The 18,168-nt window shown below is 47.2% G+C and overlaps 1 protein-coding gene across 1 annotated transcript; it reads left to right on the top strand.

Moving 5' to 3' along the window:
• The first annotated feature begins 996 nt into the window (after positions 1-996).
• RIMS4 (regulating synaptic membrane exocytosis 4) lies at positions 997-17,653 on the top strand. The gene is made up of 5 exons (XM_009889512.1): positions 997-1,133; positions 14,233-14,345; positions 15,002-15,103; positions 15,361-15,500; positions 17,435-17,653. The coding sequence occupies exons 1-5, from the start codon at positions 1,057-1,059 to the stop codon at positions 17,651-17,653; spliced, it is 651 nt and encodes a 216-aa protein (XP_009887814.1). The 5' UTR covers positions 997-1,056.
• Positions 17,654-18,168: the final 515 nt, after the last annotated feature.

Here is an 18,168-nt window from a genome sequence, read left to right as displayed (position 1 = left end):
CGCCGTGTGTCAGAGGTTTGTTGCCTGCATCCAGGTTCATGGGCGGGCGTCTTCAAAGGATTTAGATAATTCTGCTTTGTTCAGAAAACTTGTAGCAGATGTGTTTCAGGATGAGTGCTGTATGTGGGATGAAATCTGGAGCCTCCTAACACTAGCTAAAGCAATTAATAGTAATGGTATTCATTACATGTTCATTACATAACATGGTTTGTTCTGAGCAACAGACTGCTAGAGATGGAGGATGAAAATAGCAGCTGTTAATTTCAGAGGGCTGAGCCTCTGAAGACTGCACCCAGGAGGAACCAGAACCTACTTAATTCCCTTTGTGCTGTGGCCGAGGGCACGTAGGAAGGGGAATAGTCCTCTCCAGGGTTTTCCACTGCTGGCGTCTTTCCAGGTGCCACCAGGGAACGTTTTGGCTGTGCCCAACTATTCCCCTATGGCCTGTTTGGGAGGGCTCCTGCCTTCACGGCACCTCTGGTGTTCCCTGGCCTTTTCCTCCCCTTTGCTCCCTTGATGCTCACCTGGAGCTGTGGCTCTTCGCTGCTCCGCACCATCTGAGGCAGCAACACAGGATTTAGAAACATTTCGAGGCATGGTCAGGCTGTACACCTCCGCTCTGCCCATGGTTACCACTGCTGTGTTCCTGAACTGGGTAGCTCCACGTATAGCCAGCTTGTGTGCCTGCCTGCACCTGCGCTCGATGCATAATTAATTGGTACAAATGGTTGCAGTAGGTAAGGTGGTATGTATGTTTTGAGTTTCTGCTGGGCCCTGGCTTGCCGGAGCACTGGGTTTGTTCCAAAGATGACTGGGGGCTGCTGATGAAGCAGCGCTGAGTAACGAAACGCTGCGTGAGTGCAAAATACTGCCTGGCTGCCAGATGCCAGGCTGATCTTCTGAAAGACCTTCTCTGCTTCTCCTTGACTCTGTCGTTGCAAAAGGCTCTGGGAACAATAGCTGACTGTCTTCTCTCCCCTTTTTTTCCTAGATGGGGATGGTCGGAGACTGAAAGGAGCCATCCAAAGGAGCACAGAAACTGGGCTGGCTGTTGAAATGCCCAGCCGGACCGTCCGTCAAGCTAGCCATGAGTCCATTGAGGACAGCATGAACAGTTATGGATCAGAGGGAAAGTAAGTCATTGAAAGGGAGCTTGTGGGATGCACTGTTGTTCTTATACCTATTAATTTTCCTCCAGCATGATAGATGATGTGTTTGTCTGACTGGCCTATGCTGCCGGTGTGCAGCCCATTCAATTAGAGCAGAGCGGATCTCTCTGCCTGCATAGCTGGCACACACTCTAGATGTTTATATACTTTTTTAGTGTCCTCATTATTTTGAACTGAAGCATATACCCATTACTTTTAACTGCTTTGCCTTCAGAAGAATAATTCTGGGTGAATAGCCGAGGCTCATTACTGGTAATAAATTATAAGCCAGTAGTCTTTAATGTTGCACAATCATTGTCCATCTTCCCTAATTCGAGATAGACTTTTGGTTTGGGGGGAAAAAAAGTGCCAAGGTGATGAAAAGGATACAAGTAGCAAAATAGTTATTCTTATATCAAAATACATATTTAGAAGCCTGTGTATACTTTTGGTAACCAGCTTTCTTTTGTTTCATCTGACAAGTTAGTGTCTTAAAAGAAACGGTTTTTGACCCCAAGAAAAGTTATAACATGCTTTGCTGCACTTAGACTTTATACCAGAATGCAAAGCAGGGGATCCTTAGGCCAGAACCTTGGGGGCTGACTTGTCTCCAGTTCTCATTTTTGTATTTCCATTATTTGAAGCCATATATGGAGATTATCATCATTTTATTAAGATGACCATTCATGGGAATCTTTGGAGGCAAAAAAACCCCTCCTGTATTTAAAAAAGGGGGCAATATATATAATCAGATTGCGTGCTTTTAGGTATGAGGCCAAAATGTTTGTACGCCTAAAATGTGCTCGGTTAAAGCCAAGTACCACGCTTGGCATCGCTCTGTACACTCTCTAGTCCTACGTGGTATTCCAAGTATACAATATTGCTAAAATGCTGTGATAATCCAAAGGCGCTCTCAATTAATGTGATTCTGGTGTTAAATAAATAACAGGCTGTAAATTAAGAGAGACTTTCTTTAGCTTTAGAAGTAGGCTAATCCTGGAAAGGCATCATAGATCTGTGCTGAAGGTTGGAAATAGTAATGAGGCACAGGCTGCGATAGCAATCTTGTCACTCCAAAGCTGTGATGTACCTTATCTCTTCTGTGAGCTGCTGTCTCCGGGGAAATATTCCTGCTACACCGGCACAGTCCTGTGGCTTGGAGTTCTGCCTCCACTACGAGATGCAGAGGATTAGTGATTAAGTTCAATCCCTTGGCAATGCGGGGCAAGCATCTGCTTTCGTGCAGAATAGAATTCTTTCCTTTTTATATTTACATAGCTTACCCTCCTGGGAAGGGGTGTAATTCTCTGAGAGGTCTGTGTCCTGTCATTGCATATTTTGGCTGCTTTGATTGCGCTTTCCTGGAGAGAGAGTATTTCTGCCAACAAAATACTGCACCCATACAAGCGCTGTTTTACCCTGAAGGCCAGGCGGCATGTAGCTATCAGCTCAACAAAGAAAGAAAAATACTGTCTTACAATCCAAATGTCTTTATTAGAACAAGTCTAACATTTGGTATTCCAACCTCGAACGCTGCCAGGACATCCTCGCCAGCCCCTCTGCCAGGGACGGGATGGTTCTCCTCTCACCTCCCTGAAAAGTGTGATTAAGTGGTTCCTGGATGCTTTGTTCCTAGGTGGGCTAATTGATCTCCTCTGGAAAGCCGGTGGGAATTGCAGCTGTCTGTCTGAGCTGGAAGTGATAAGCAAACATGGCTGAGAGTACAAAGAGCTAAGAAGGCTCTATTCTCTTGAAACATGGTGGGAGGGCAGTTTCTTTGCTTTCTTTTCCTGCAATAAAGAAAGAAATTGTTTGGGGAATAGCTTTGAGGAACAGAAATGTATTCTCCTAAATCAGATTTCTCTTGACCTCTCTCGTTTGCTGGAGCTGTGTTCCCAGGGAGGCAAAATGAAGTTTCATATGACTGTGTTAGCTGTGGCAGGTTTGGGGTTTTTTTTAATGCTGGGTTTCTGACTGATGCACATGCTCCTAGGTCAGAGACAGTTTTCGCCAGTGACTGTCAAAAACCTGTTTTTCAGCAAGACGAGGTTGCCCTAGTTCTTCCTACCCATGCGTCGCTTCGGTATGTTCACACAGGGAAGAAAATGGATTCAAAACGTCATCTTCCAAGAGCGTTTGTTTTTCCAAGTTCCCTATGTTTTTGTAATCCTTTTCAATTTAAGGACTAAAAGGAGAACTTCCAGAAGTGGCCCACTGAAATGATCAAAGATTTGGTGAAACTTTGCTGCAGAAGGTCTTAAAATACCTGCTGTCAGTCATACAAACGTGCTTTTAAAGTGATGCCGACTGACTGCTTTCATGTTTGTTGTGGCGCGCTGGCTACGGCTTCTCAGTGCCAGTCCAGAGCACTGCAGTTGAAGAATTTTCTGTAGTGCATGAATTTGAGCAATGCTGCCCTTTTTTTTTTTATTATTTTTTTTTTTATTTTTTTGTGGAAGGGCTTATTAGGTAGGGATATACTTCTTCTCAGATATGCTAGGCCCACCTTCAAGAAATTATTCCCTTTAGGGTTCTACCTGCAGATGAAGTATACTGGAGGTTAGCTCGTCTAAAGGATGTCTCTCCTGGAATTTAAGCTTATGCGCATGCCAGTAAGTGCTGACAATGTCAACCCGCTGCTGCATTTAACTTTTTGCCGTACAAAACGTCCCCCAGCTATATTAATCAGCTTTTATACTGCACAGTGGTTGTGCACCAGTGTAGGAAATTAATGTAATAAAACGCAATGTGAGACCTTATAGAAGGGAAAGGTGATACTTATTCTAAACAAAACTGTTTTCAGTCATTCACACTTCTAGGTTTCACTCACTCGTGCTCTCACCGCCCCGTGCAGGCACCAAGCCTCCCTCATCCGGGTGCTGTAGCCAGGGACACCATCTGTCACGCCTTCGCTGTGTCTTCTGAGTTGTTCTTCACAACGGGATGGCTCCTGCACTGTTTTTTACGCTTTCTAGGACTAACTTGTTATTATGGAGTGATCTTTCACCTTAGGGTCTTGCTTTTTTCGGTTTCCGTGGATCTTAAGCAGTGCTGCTACCTTCTTGCATCCTTGTCTGGGGCATCTTTATGGCAACAGCCTTCCTTCAGACAGGGTATGGAAGGAGTGTGCTCTCTAATTTTGATGTCCTCCTCTTGTCATCAGAGGACAGGTCTGCTGCTGACGGGTTCATTGTGCTTTTGTACACACAAATGTTTCCATTCATAATTCATCCAGACCCGTCTTAATACTGGTTACAAATCTCTACAGCAGTGTTTTTTTTCTATGTATGTACTTAAAAGAGGACAGCTACACACTGTAGCAAGTGCCTACTGGGTAGTCTCAGGACACCAAGATTACTGAAAGGATAAAATTCCGAATATAGGAATAGCTCACAAACAAACCCTGAGATTCAACAGAGATCTCCAGCTCCATCCTGGCTCTTGCACAACCCACATCTTGTTTTGGCTGGGTTTTGCTGCAGCTGCACAAGACCATGTACAACATTCAGAAAGCAATAGATTCTGGACTTATGTGTGACTTATTCCTGCCAACCACTTTTCTTTCTGAAAATGGAGCAGAAAGACAAAAATGGACCTGGAACAAAAGACTGCTAGCTGCCATAGTCCCTAATAAGTGGTACTCATCGGCTTTTTTATTCTTGCTGGCTACTGCTGAGATGATTAAGTTATGGAGAGCTAAGGTGATTTTTATCTTAGAAAAGCACGGCAGGTGATGACTAGCAAAGACTTAGAGGATTGTTCTTGTATTACCTGAGATGAGTCTGCCTGTCCAGCAATGAAGCATCATCTTGTTAGCCATATCATCTTCCTCTCCCCACCGTGAGGGCAGCACCAGGCAGAGCCCTGCCTGAAGCCACCGTTGTGAGAAGGGCTGGAGGCAGAATGCAGCCTGGCGCTCACGCTGCCGACATGGGCATCTTGCACCTCTCGGCTTTGCTCTGTCTTGTGCTGTTTCTGCAAGCTATGGCTTGGACCAATTCTCCCATCTGTTCGTGCAGGGCTGGTGAACCAGTACCTGCTCTTAGGCACGGAGAGCTACCTGCCCTTCTCTGCTTCACTATGGAGCCGTAACTGAAAGGAAGCTGGAGAAAATACCAGCCTGGCTTGTGACCATATGGCCATGTGAAAATTCACTTTCCTTCACCAAAAATTATCCGTTGTCATTCAAGAAAATTACCAAAAGACTTCATTCCTAAACGCACCATTCAGGAGATTCATGTCTTAGCTATTCACTGAATGTCTCTCTTTTGGTATCAAAGGCAGGGGTCTTCTAGACTCTTCTATGGCAAATTGCCTTTAGGGATCTCCTTTTATCCAAGTCCTTTTAACAAAATAATGAAATGTGTCATTAATACAGTTCAGGCTATGAGAAATCAAGGCCATTGGAGATGGAAACTGGGAAAGGCATGGAGATTGTTTCTGTAATACGCCAAGAAAAATTGGTCAGCGTGTTCAGCACCAGCACATCCTTGTGTGCTGTTAAGGTTGACCAGCACAGCTCAGAGGGGATGCAGCCCTGAGAGCTGTAGTTACAGCAGTAAATACAGTGAATCCCACCTTCCGCAGCCTCTTGGGAACAGGCAAAATTGCTCTCTGAAGGCAGGTAGCTATCTTTTATTCAGTGCATCTGAGATGACTTGTGATTGCTAAAAATGGAGCTAGCCTGGTAAGGGAATGGGGGAGGTCTTTGTACATAATTCACTGCATAGTTTTTATAGCTTCGTTTCGGTGGCAGAATTCGTACAGCAGAAGGAATCGGATACACGAGAGGAGTACAGGGTGTTACAGCACATAAGACAGCACGTCACAGTGCTAAAAATGTCAGAGAAAGTAGAGTGGCCAGGAGAGAAGCGGAGCTTGTTGAGAGGCAGAGATGGGGGTACTGCTGGCAGAGGAGAGGTGTGGGGTTAGGTTGGATTTAGGTCCTGCAGGGACAGATGCTCATAGAAAACCTTTCCAGCCAAAGTAAAGGCTCCTGTGGCATTCACATCGACTTTGACAGGGTAAGGGGCTGTGTGCCCACTCCCCTGACAACGTAGTCAGATGCATATTGCATTAATAATCCCTCATGTGCACCATAAATATTTTAAAGGTTGGGGCGGTGGACATGTTAAATTAACTGGTTCTGCCTTCCTCCTTATCTGATAGATATCTACTTGGCTTCTCTGTGTAAGATGTGATTTAAAAGACCTTAACATGCAGTATGGATGAGTGTGATTGTTATATAGTACATTGCTGCTCCCTGAAATTGGAGTTCTGATGGGTTTTTTTATGCTCAAATAAAATTACTGTCAAATTTATTATCGGTATTGGAGACTTCCCCCCTTCCCTTTCTTCTGGATGCAGGAAGCATGTGTTGCTGTCCCTGGTTTTTAAAAACAGAGCTGGAGAACTTAAGTATGTGTTAGATGTAGATGTATAGCAAATTTGTTAATTCAACTGTGCAAATCAAACCATTCAGTGTCATGGCTGTGTTTAGGCAACTTGCTTATTAATTGCAACTTTGTGTACCAAGAGGACAACAAAAAAGTCTGTTAGAAAATATTTACAAGAACAGAACAGTAATTTCTGAACCCTGGGCTCAAACACATCTCATGTAACATACTAGACACAGTGGAGCACCTCTTTAAGAGTGTATTGCTTCTAAAGGCTTGAGTTGATGGCAAATAGGCGGTTGTGTGGATAGTGTGAATAAATCCATGAAAAGCACAAGACAAAATGTTTATCTTCTGAAAATAGCTCTTCTCCGGATGTGCCGGGGGTGGCTGCGTTGAAGGTATTTGGCTTCACTACTATCTCACCTGGTTGAACCCACAGTAGTGGAGCAGTGCAGCTCTGTGACATTCAAGATGTGCAGGTGTAAGAGAGAGGCAGTAATGGAGATTTGGTCCAAGGGAAGGGACACACAAGGTCTTCTCGGAATACCCCTCTTCTTGACAGAGCTTTTCAACAACAGTCTGTTACACCCAGCCTGTGAAGGCAGCAGGAGATTAGTACCTCGCTCTACACTTCTTCTGCTCAGACGTAGCAGTGTGTGGCCATTACAAGTTGGTACAATCACCACCAGTTCCAAAGTCTTGTAAGACAGAATTAAAAAATACTGTATCCAGGGCAAAAGAAAGGAAATACACTGGTCTATGCTTTGAACTGATAACTCACAAATGGTGTAGAGGACTGATGTGCAAAGAGGAGGGACTGGAAAAAAAGTTGGAAGGAAAAAGTAAAGCAAAGCACAGGAATAAATTCTCTAGGGAGGGATTTTAAGAACAGGTTAGACAAGCAGCTGTCACAAATGATGTAAATAAAGCTGCTCTGGCCTTGGGACCTGGCTGTGGACTGGGTGACCTGTGGAGATGCCTTCTTACCGTATTGCCTGCGAGTTTTGCAAGGTTTTGACAAGCTGATTCTGCAGACGCTTGCGGCAGCATAATGGTATACCTGGCATACAGAGTCCCAGAAGCAATTTAAAAATAGATTTAGAAAAGAGGTCAGACAAACTCCGCATGGACAGGAAAAGAAATTAATGATACATTTTCCCCAAATGTGTCTGTGCTGTTACATGCTCTGCATGCTGATGTGCAGCCAGCGACGGGTGGGGGTGCGGGAGAGGCTGAGCAGAGCCACGTGTGGGGTATGAGAGGGATCGGCACAGGGGCTCTGCGTTTCCTTTTATACCATTTTATATGGCAGTCGGCATTGTCTAGGCATTCAAATCCTGATCAGTTTACAAGCGCACTTTGAAAAGCCAGTTCCCCATTCGAATATATCTGAGGAGAAGTCACCTTGCTGTGAAGGAGCCAACTGCTCGCTGCTTTGCACGTGGAGAGGAAGGGCACGGATCTTTGCCATGGGTAGGTCAGGATATGCCGCTACCTTGAAAGAGCAGAAAAGCAAGCGGCTGGCGAAGAGCCTTTAAGCCACTCTTAAATTACACTCCAGAGGACAGATTTCATACGCCCTGACCTACAGCGTGCAATGCGCGAGCACAGTCTTCACAGACTGCCGCACAGATTTCCTAAATAATCAGGATATGACTGTTGTGTTTGAAAAGGAGAACATCTAGGCAATCTCAGCCCCAGTTTGAGCACACGGTTCCTAAGATGGAGTGAACGCACAGTTTTATTCTGCATATAAACGTGTGGCAAAAGAAATACCTGTGGTTTGTTGGGGTTTTTTTAAATGCAGTCACCTTGTTCACGGAGTGGGGAGTGGCGCCCCGGTACGCGCTCTGCGTGGGGGCTGCATGCGGGCAGCGCTTACAGCCGCCCCGGGCTGGCGAGCTGGGCTGCGGGCTCAGTCGCCTCGCAGGCCGGTGTCTTGTCTCCCTCTCGCGGGTGTCCAGGCGACTGCAACGGGAGCAGATGTCCCCTGCTGTCCCACCGAGCGTCCGCGCTGCGCTGCCTTCAGCGCGGCGTGGAGGCATCCACTCTGGCCGGCTGCTGCGCCAGGGACAGCCCGGGAACGGCTGTTTTATCCGTGTGTCTGAAACGGGGTTTGCAGCCTGTGCTGGGCTTTGGGGTGGAACTGGTACCTGTGCAAACAAAATTAATGTTTGTGCAGGTTTCTGCTGACGATACTTCGCGTTAGAGGGCTCGGAGACCCTGGCGTCGGTATTCTCCAGAATGTCGTCCTGCGGCTGCCCCTGCGCTGCTTCCTTACCTACAGCTGAGAGCCCTGTTCTGCAGGTCGTCCAGCAAAATGTCCTTCATTTGTCCTTGACACCCCGGAGGTGTCACTGACCTCCCTGTACTCTCTCTGTGCCTTCAGGTCAATAACAGAGTCACATTCAACTTAAAACCAATTCCACAGCAAAACGCGTAATCTTTAACTTCATTAAAATCATTCTCATTCAGCTGTGGCAAAGCAGAGCCCATGAATCATGATTAGTGAAAGCAGAGGGCCAGAGAAGAGATAATTAATTCCTCTTTCCTGTTCAAAAGGCTGCGCTGCCCTTGCTCAGTGGAGGATTTGTGCCCTTTAGACAAAAGGTTGACAAGTGTCACCTGTTAATCTTCTCTGTGTGCGGCTGTTTGTCAGCACGAGATGGTCCTGCCGCAGCCCCGGTCCCCAGGGCACTGCTGCTTATGACACTTGCTATTTGCAAATCAGCTGCAAAATGCTCCCGCTTTATTCCTCCAGCTATTTTTAGCGCTTCTTTTTAGATTGCAATAAAAAAAAAGAAAGCCATCTCGTGTTGGAGATAACCAGATTGTAGCAGTTTCTCCCCTTAAGGGAGAGGCATGTTTGGGGATGGGAGAGGAAGGGCTTTCCAGGGATGCTCCAGTGCGTGTGGAACCCATCTGCTGGCTGTCACCCAAGGTGGAGCCGCCACCGTCACCTGCGGCGGATCCCTTCGGGAGCACATCTCCCTGCCAGCACACCCAGCGTGCGGTGGTTCAGCTGGAGAGCCGGTTGCTGAATCAAAGGCAGGTGAGAAACGGCTCGGTTTCTGCAGAGGTCAGGCAGAAAAAGTCTGCTGAGCGGGCAGCGTGCGGCAGAGTGGCAGGAGAGGGCTCTTGGGAGCACCAGGGCTGTGTTTAAAGACCTGAAAGAAGTCACGGTGGTCCCTGGAGCTCTTTTCCTCCCTGCTTCAGCTGCAGGAAAAGCCTATGAGTGAATGGGGAAGATCTGTCCCACTGATCTCAGAATCACACCGCGCGTGGCCTCCTCTCCTCGGCATCCCAGCTTGTCTCTGAGTACTTGACAGACAGAGCTCACTGAGCTGTATTTGAGCATCCTAAATTTAACTGATGCAGCTAAATGGTTCCTGCTGGTTTTAATTCACATTCATACTAAATTTCTGCAGTTTTATTTTCCCCTTCCCTCTCCTCTCAAGGGAGAAGCAATGGCTTTCTTGGAGGTAGCTTATGATTTTTCCAGACAAATTGTTTCCATTCCAGGGTTATTGGCAATACCCAGATATATGTCCAGGAATTGGTCAAAGCCAAGGAGCCTGATTTAGAGCTGCTGCTCCTAATGTCTAATAAAGCAGCACTGCAAAAGGTCAGCCTCTGTGCAGCATAGCAGCCAGTCCCACCAGCTAATGGCATAATCTATTAAAGACTTTATTCTCTACACCTTCCCTTCCCGATCAAATATAACAAGAACGGGGAACATTAACTGTCTAACCTAATATTGAGTTTCATATAGTGCTAGTAAACCTATTAACTGAGGCTGTTATCCAAACTGCCAGAGCCTTGACCTTGGTCTGTGTTTTTAAGTGGGCTTTTGCTGTTCCTCTCGAGATCAAGGTCGACACTACAAAGCGGCAGCAGCTTCATTAGAGCAGCATCTCCACTGCTCTCCTTGCGAGGGTCCGTGCTTGTGGCACAGCCCTGGTGTCCCTGCAAGCAACGTTCTGCCCTCTTGCTGTAATTTGCACTGAGGAGCGTTCATCGTTTTGAGGTCCCCCCGAGCCCTCTGACTTCCAAATCTGTGTGGCAATAACAGCAACGTTTGCTTTCCTGTAAACACTTCTAGTTTTCTTTGGTTCACCTTTAGCCCAACAGCTCTTGTTCTTATGCTTTTTAACATGATTCTTCATGCTCTCCCGCAGTTCTGCTCCATATCATTGATGTGGACTGCTCTGTTAGCAGTAGCTTTTATTTTCTCCTGAGCTGCCCCAGCTGCTGGGCAGAGCCTTTGGGAGCAGTGTTGCCCAAAGGAGGGGTGAGCTGGTGTGTGAGAGCATGGGTGGTTTCTCTCCATGCACATATCAAGCGAAGACAAATACTTGGCATCAGCCTTTGACATGATTCTCTCCCCAGCAGGTAAGAGGCAATGGTCTCCTGTGGCAGGTTTTGTGAATTATTTTGAGTATTCAGGGGCCAGAAGGGTGTCTCTTCTTTGCTATATTGCACTGAATGGAGTTTCTGTGGGTGGTGGTCTCCCAGTTTTGTGTCCCCACTGCAGTAACATGGCCGGGGCTTCACCCCAGAGAGGCCTGGTTCTGGGTGTGCTGCGGGCTCTCCCAGTGCTAGGCTTCGCTCAGTCCTGGGTTTCCTCTCCGCTGTTCTGGTCCTTGGCATCTTGTTAATGAACCCAAGCATCTGTTTTGAGCACAGCAGTGAACATTTCCCTGAACGGCTGTGAGTTGTCTTGCCAGCTTGTTATTTACGTGCTTGTTCAGGTCACATACTCCCCAGGGTAGGAGTGAGACCCGAGCTCAACCCATTTATCTTCCATGAGTTGAGAATAAAGAAAACATTTACTATGTCTTTCTGTGTCAGGTCTCCTTTTTCTTGAACTATTTTGGGTTCTCTAAGCACTAGTTTTCATTGGTTTTTTGACTCTCTATGGGCAGCTCAAAACGCCTGAGCCAGCAGGCTCGAGGAGTCTCGCTGGTCCTCGTGTGCACCAGGACTCACTTCTTCCCTCCTTGTATGGAGAAATCATGAGCCTGATAAAGCCCGTCTGGCTCCGGGCTCCCCCTTCCCTTGCTTTCCCCATCACATGTCCCTGTCCCTGCGGATTTAGCAGCCCTGGGCATGTCCCTGTGCACAGCCTGTCCTCGGCAGCCTTGCTGCACATCCAGCATCTCTGCCCTGGTCCTGGGCTCAGGATGCTGCTCCCCGGAGACATCTGCCCCATCGGGGCTGGCAGGTGGAGGTGAGTGGTGGGGTAGGAGTCACGTACCCACAGGGAGCAGAGTGCGGCCCCGCACTGCCTCTGTCCCCGGGGTGCGTGGTGGCACTGGGGATGTGCATGTGAGGAGAAGGAGATGCTGAAAACTGAGAAAAATCTTAAGCCTTCTCCGTAATTAATGCCAATTATAAATCCTGCTGTTTCTGTTGTACCTCAAAATATCACCTGGAGTGTTTGCGCAAACAGTGGATGCAGGGTGAAAAAAAACACGAAACCAGGGAAAATCCACCCCATGCAGAGCCCTTCCCGAGCCTGTCTTCCAGGACGCCAAGGCACCCTCCTCAGTCATCCCTTTTCACAAAGGTGACATTTGTAAAGAGCTCAAGGGCAGGTTTTTCCATGCTGAAAGCTCAGCAGCAGCTCCTTGTGTAGCAGCGATAACCAGGTTTCTCAGAGAGCCGGGTCAGCGCAGAGGGGAGGTGCAGTGCTCCGTGGAAAAGCCTGGCCATTTAATCCTGTGCCCCTGTCACAGTGAGCTGAGCCACCCCATGAACCTGTCATGAGGACATGTGCCGGTGACACGTCCTCTTCAGTCCCATGTGTGGCAAGACGCTGAGGAGTGTGTGCTGGCTTCCTTGTTCCTCCTATGAACAAATAAATAAATATCCCCATGGGGTTGAGACCAGGTCTGCAAATAGCTAGTGAGAACTGAAATCCCAACCTGAAATTACAGAATCACAGAGTCACAGAATGGTCAGGGTTGGAAGGGACCTCTGGAGATCATCTAGTCCAACCCCCCCGCCAGAGCAGGGTCACCTACAGCAGTTGCACAGGACAGCATCCAGGCGGGTTTTGAATGTCTCCAGAGTGGGAGACTCCACCACCTCTCTGGGCAGCCTGTGCCAGTGCTCCACTACCCTCAAAGTAAAGAAGTTCCTTCTCATGTTAAGATGGAACTTCCTATGTTCAAGCTTGTGCCCATTACCCCTCGTCCTATCACTGGGCGCCACTGAAAAAAGACTGCTCCCATCCCCCTGGCATCCTCCCTTTAAGTATTTGTAAGTTTAACACTCTTATGGCTGAATAGGGTTTAAAAAATTTTCTTTTTTAAAATGTCTTTTAAATGTAATTGGCTTGCAGGGGGGAATCAATGAATCGTTGTGGCTGACTCGGGCTGCGTGAGAGCCTGCGGTCCCCAGCCCGCCCCACAGGCAGGGTTCCCTCTCCAGCTTCGCTTCTGCCGAACGTGCAGCCTCCTCACAGCATCCTTTTAAGAAATGGATTTGGGGCAGCGGGGCGCTGTGTCATGGCATGGGTAATTGTCCCCCACCCAAAGACATTTGGCAAAGTGTGGGAGGTTCGTAATTGTGCCTGACTCCGACGTGCAGCAGCTTCCCCAGCGGCAGAGTGCAAAACCCAGTGCGGTAGCCTGGGTACCCTGGCACAAAGCTCCTGACCTGTGTTTGGGCAGCTGTGTTTCGGTTTGGCAGATGCCTGTAGGACAAAAGTCGGTGCCGAATGGTGACCTCAGGCTTCCTCCTTAACCATTTGCAGCAAGTCGGGCAGCAAGGTTTCCCACAACCTGTGATACAGCTGCGTAAATCAGGGTACAACTGGGTAAACCTTGATTTTGTACCAGCATACTGCAGGGTTTGAGCCTTTCGCATTGCTTCACCCATGTCCGGTGCAGTGATCAGCACCTGTAGCTGTGCCATAGACCAGCCTCAGGTGCCTGGTGAATAGATTTGGGGGCTGTGTCCTCCTGTTTTGCTGCAGCGACTGCGGCAGAGGCATTGCTGGTGTTTGAGGGTGTTGTCCCTTTAGCCTTGCACCGGTGTTCAGGTCCTCTTCGTGATCCCTTCAGGACTGGTTGTGAAAGCAGGTATGAAAGCCACACAGTGGACGTGATGGGTGCTTCTGGTGTTAAGTAGTAAGAAATGGGAACTTCTAGTCAAGAAGGGGATGAATCACTCTGTGCAAGGGTAAGAAATAAACAGGGAATTGAGTCCCAAGGGGATTGATGCCAGCACCCCTCGTCTCACTTTTAACTACTGCTCTAGATGCGGTATTTCCTCCCCAAAAATGAAGGTTGGGAAGCAACAGCTATCAAGAGAGATCCTATAAGCTATGCTAGGAAGCTGCTTAGATTATAATGCTACCTGGAAGAGGTGACAGGCTGGATGTGAGTCTGAGATGGCAGAGATTTTCCTTACAGACAATTAGTTATAGCTATGCAAGTATTAACCAACTGGTGACTGCAACCACTACTGTGTTGTTGGTTTTTTTTTTTTTTGTATGAGGAAAGGGATTTTAAAAGGATTCTGTGTAACTAAGCTGCCTGGAAATCAGGGGGTTTTGCAAGGGAAAAAGGCTTCGGTAGATGTCATTCATTTCAAAGATATATTAAGTCTGGTTCTTTAGTTACTGGATTGCTTTAAAATGAAAATTAACCACTTGCCAAAATCAATTTCTTTTGCAGCTTGAATTTCAGTGGAGTCCATCTGGCATCTGCTGGGCAGTTTAGTGACTTCCTGGGGAGCATGGGCCCTGCACAATTTGTTGGGCGTCAGACCTTGGCCACCACCTCCATGGGTAAGGAACACAAAGATGTTAGGTAGCTTTAATTTATTCTCGAACAGGCTGCTCTTACAAGCCACCTAATAACATGTCCAGCATCTGCTGCTCTACCACTCCCCCGCTCTGTTTCTCTGTTAAGTCAAGGAAGCTTGGCTGAAAGGTTTTGCTGGTTGCTGTGAACATGGTGTTAGTAGGAGAGCACCAGCTTTATGCTTTCCTCCGTCAGATCTGAAAGGCACAGATTAAGTAAAACACAGCTAAAATCCTGAAAATGCATCCTGTGCATCTTTGTGTTTTTCTTGCTTTCTAAGGCCCACCGGGCTCTGTAAAGGTTTTCTTATGGTCCACCGTAATTACATTTTCCAAAGCAGCCTGCAGCTCTAGGTACTGCAGTTTGGGAGAGATGAGAGGTTAGCTGCCAGTGAAGAGTAGGAGACTGAGTCACCAAAGCCATGTTAGAGGGCTGACATTAGAGATTGCTTTGGAAAATGTGGGCTTGAATCACTGCAGAGCTGCTCCAGAGTAAGGCAGGAGGAGATCAGGCACTCAGGGCCTGCAGTTTGTTACAGCTCATAGCAGGCATGACATGAGGACTGGTTTTTTTAACATTTTAGTAGCCCACAGATACATCATTTTGAAAGTCTTCTGTCTATTTTGACGTTTTGGTTTAGGGGATGTGGAAATTGGCTTGCAAGAGCGAAATGGGCAGCTAGAAGTGGATATCATTCAGGCGCGAGGACTGACACCAAAACCCGGCTCCAAAACACTGCCAGGTAGTATGCTTTGACCTCCTAAAATAATTCACTGACCCCCAGCCTCCTGCGATGCTTGTGAATAGGAAAAAATTTAATTCCGCTTGGCTTCTGCAGAAATAAGCAGTCTGTATGCGGTATTGAAAATAAGGCTGGTTGAGCAAATCTTTTCACTGCTGTAAATGCCTTCTTTAGAAATACCTGAGACATGGCACTCTGTCTTTTCTAAAGTGAGCATCAAGATTTTTTTCATATTTGACCATATTTATTTTTTCCAGCTGCTTACATCAAAGCTTACCTGCTAGAGAATGGCGTGTGCATTGCGAAAAAGAAGACAAAAGTGGCTCGCAAATCATTAGATCCTTTGTACAATCAGGTGTTACTGTTTGCTGAGAGCCCACAGGGCAAAGTATTACAGGTAAGATGAGCAAGTCTCAGGTCTGCCCATCTCTCTCTTCCACCTCTGCTGGAAGATATTAAGTTTGGCAAGGGATCTGGCTAGTTGGCATAGATGAGAAAAAGCCAATGTTTTCACATTGAACCAAACGCACTCGATCTGAACGTAACAAATGGAAAGGAAAACCTTTTTTTCATACTCAAACTGATTATTATTTGGCACCCTGCCAGGTAACGTGAGTGCCTACCAGGAAAAGGTTTGATATTTATGTTTTTAATTCTTTTTTCCCCGACCAGTTAGAAGATAGGTAGTACCTATAGATGCTAAACAATCTTGCAGCATAGGTTGTCTTCTGTGTTTACATGCATTCAGAGCACTCTGCTTTGGCCATTGCCCAGTCACACATCCTACCTGTTTCTACCTCTTTTCTTTTACTGCCATACGTTTTCTGTCATACTCATGTTTTCAATTCTGCACCTATGTTTCCAGAGCAAAAAGTGATTTGCATTGTTAATTCATACCTAAATCATTTCCATCCAATAAAGCCTGGCTAAAATCGACTGGTAATACTGCTGTAATTAATCTGCGAGTTTCTATTGCTTACCTCCACTGGCATATGAATTGCCAGCTGAGCTGCTGGATCCTTCTCATTACTGAACTCTTCCTCATTTACCGTGATTAGAAGCATTTTTCCCTGTTGCAATGAGACTGCACATTTTTGACAGAAATGGGGTGGAGCTGGCTTGGTCTGCCCTTGCCTTGCATGAGTTTCCTTACCTGCTGCCGTGCTGCCAGGAAGGGCACTTACTCCAAGAGAATAAAACAAGGAGCTTGGCTCTCTGCCAGCGGCCATGCCACCAAACCGACCTTCCGCAGTGGCTTGCTCCACCATCTCATGCTGACCTAGAGTGGTATTTTTGTCCTTTAATTGGCATTCATTGTCTCTCCTACCTCATTTTACAGAAGATTGTAAGGTCCTGGTTGTTTGAAGCCTAGGGAAAGAAGCTGTCAGGATTAGCCAGAGATCACTAGTCACCACCATAACCCATCGTACTCATCCTCTCCTCTTCAGAACACGGACTCGCTCTGGAGTCAGTCGTCACCTTTGTCTTGAGCCACATAGGGCCACTTGGTCACGTGCAGACCTCCAGCATGCCTAAGCCCGTGACCCTCACTACATCCGTTGTTCCACCCACTGGTCTCCATCATGTCGTAAGTGTGATTCAGCTTTCCCTGCTCGTCTGCCAGCTCTCTTTCATTAGACCTTCCTCTGCATCTGCCAGCCGTTCTCGGCAGTCTGTTCTGCTTCCCCTGCATGCCACTCCATGTGTGCCCCTTGCATCACCAGTCCCGCTTGCCAGCGCTCGGCTGCTGCCCTTTCTCCAGGTGAGTAGCCGTGCCTCGTCTCCATCTGCCCTGTGTCACGAGCTCCAAGTGCAGAAGTTAAGACATGCTCTTTTCCTCATACTGTTGGCCCTCGACCCGACTATTGTCCACCTTTTTTTATCAGTGTGTTTTTCCGGACCAGGAGCCCTTCCTGCTCCTGTCTCACAGGCCATCTTTTGTTGTGTCCAAGGCCCGTCACTGCGCCAGGACCAGGTTTTACCTGCAGGTGGTGGAGCTGCAGCTCCAGGGATACTTCCTGCATGCGTTGTCCCTGCCCAGCAGGTAGAACACAGAATGGTGTCTCATCCACATGGGCGTTCACCTCTTTTCCGGGGTGGGGGGGGAAGTTTGATAACATTAGGATTTGTAAAACTTTGCTTAAAAAAAAATAAATAATAAAATGATGAGCCAGAGCTTCACGTCACCTGTTGGTAGTGTAAACCTCTTCTCGGACTGTAGTAAAGCGCCGGGAAGTTGGATGAGTAGAAAGAAGGATTGCTCAGACTTGTGCTTCCCAAGGAAGTGTGCAAGTTGGAGGATTAACTGTGCTCCCCCCTCTTGTTCCTAAGGTTATAGTCTGGGGAAACTATGGACGCATGGAACGCAAGCACTTCATGGGAGTCGCCAGGGTCCTCCTGGAAGAACTGGATTTGTCAACTTTAGCAATCGGCTGGTACAAGCTCTTCCCGACCTCCTCGATGGTAGATCCCACTACAGGCCCACTCCTGCGTCAGTCCTCACAGCTTTCCCTGGAGAGCACAGTGGGACCCTGCTGTGACAGGTCTTAGTGAGTAAGGAAGGGGGAACTGCTTTTGTTTTTTAAACATGCTGTCAAGGTTTTGTTTGCTGGAACTCTGACCTCAAGCGCAATGCATGTTCAATCAGTTCTTGTGGAGCTGGAAGAGGAGGATAAACCAGTGACCTTAGACAGAAGACGAGGGGGAGGGCGCCGTGCCCTCTCCGTCCGAGGAGGAGGTGCCGTGGGGCATGAGTCCTAGTTGTCAAATTAGACATACACCTCTTGTTTCACTTCTCTCGCTGTCATTCTTGGACCCTTGTTTCCGATCAGTATTAACCCTGGAAAGTTGCAGCATTTGAAAGAATTTGGGGGGAGTAAGGAAGGAATTTTTCTTGACTGTGCCTCTTAGAAATTTCTTACATGGATTCTTTCACGAGAAAGTACCTGAAAAATTCAGAGGCCATTGTCTGACCCAAGAAGGGCAGGAGCAGAAAGTTTAAGAGGAAGAATTAGGTATTTTGATAAGGTCTTCCTTCTTGAAAGGAAGCAAATGAAAGAAAACTG

This window comes from Charadrius vociferus, unplaced genomic scaffold, assembly GCF_000708025.1.
Source record: "Charadrius vociferus isolate BGI_N301 unplaced genomic scaffold, ASM70802v2 scaffold280, whole genome shotgun sequence".
NCBI classification, from domain to species: Eukaryota; Metazoa; Chordata; class Aves; order Charadriiformes; family Charadriidae; genus Charadrius; species Charadrius vociferus.
This window is presented reverse-complemented; position numbering and strand designations above follow the sequence as displayed.

Bases quoted from the DNA above. Each gene is read 5' to 3' on its own strand.
- RIMS4 (XM_009889512.1), top strand. From the start codon at position 1,057: ATGCCCAGCCGGACCGTCCGTCAAGCTAGCCATGAGTCCATTGAGGAC. The intron at 1,134-14,232 runs GTAAGTCATTGA...TTTCTTTTGCAG, and splicing joins AGTTATGGATCAGAGGGAAA to CTTGAATTTCAGTGGAGTCC. The intron at 15,501-17,434 runs GTAAGATGAGCA...CTTGTTCCTAAG, and splicing joins CACAGGGCAAAGTATTACAG to GTTATAGTCTGGGGAAACTA.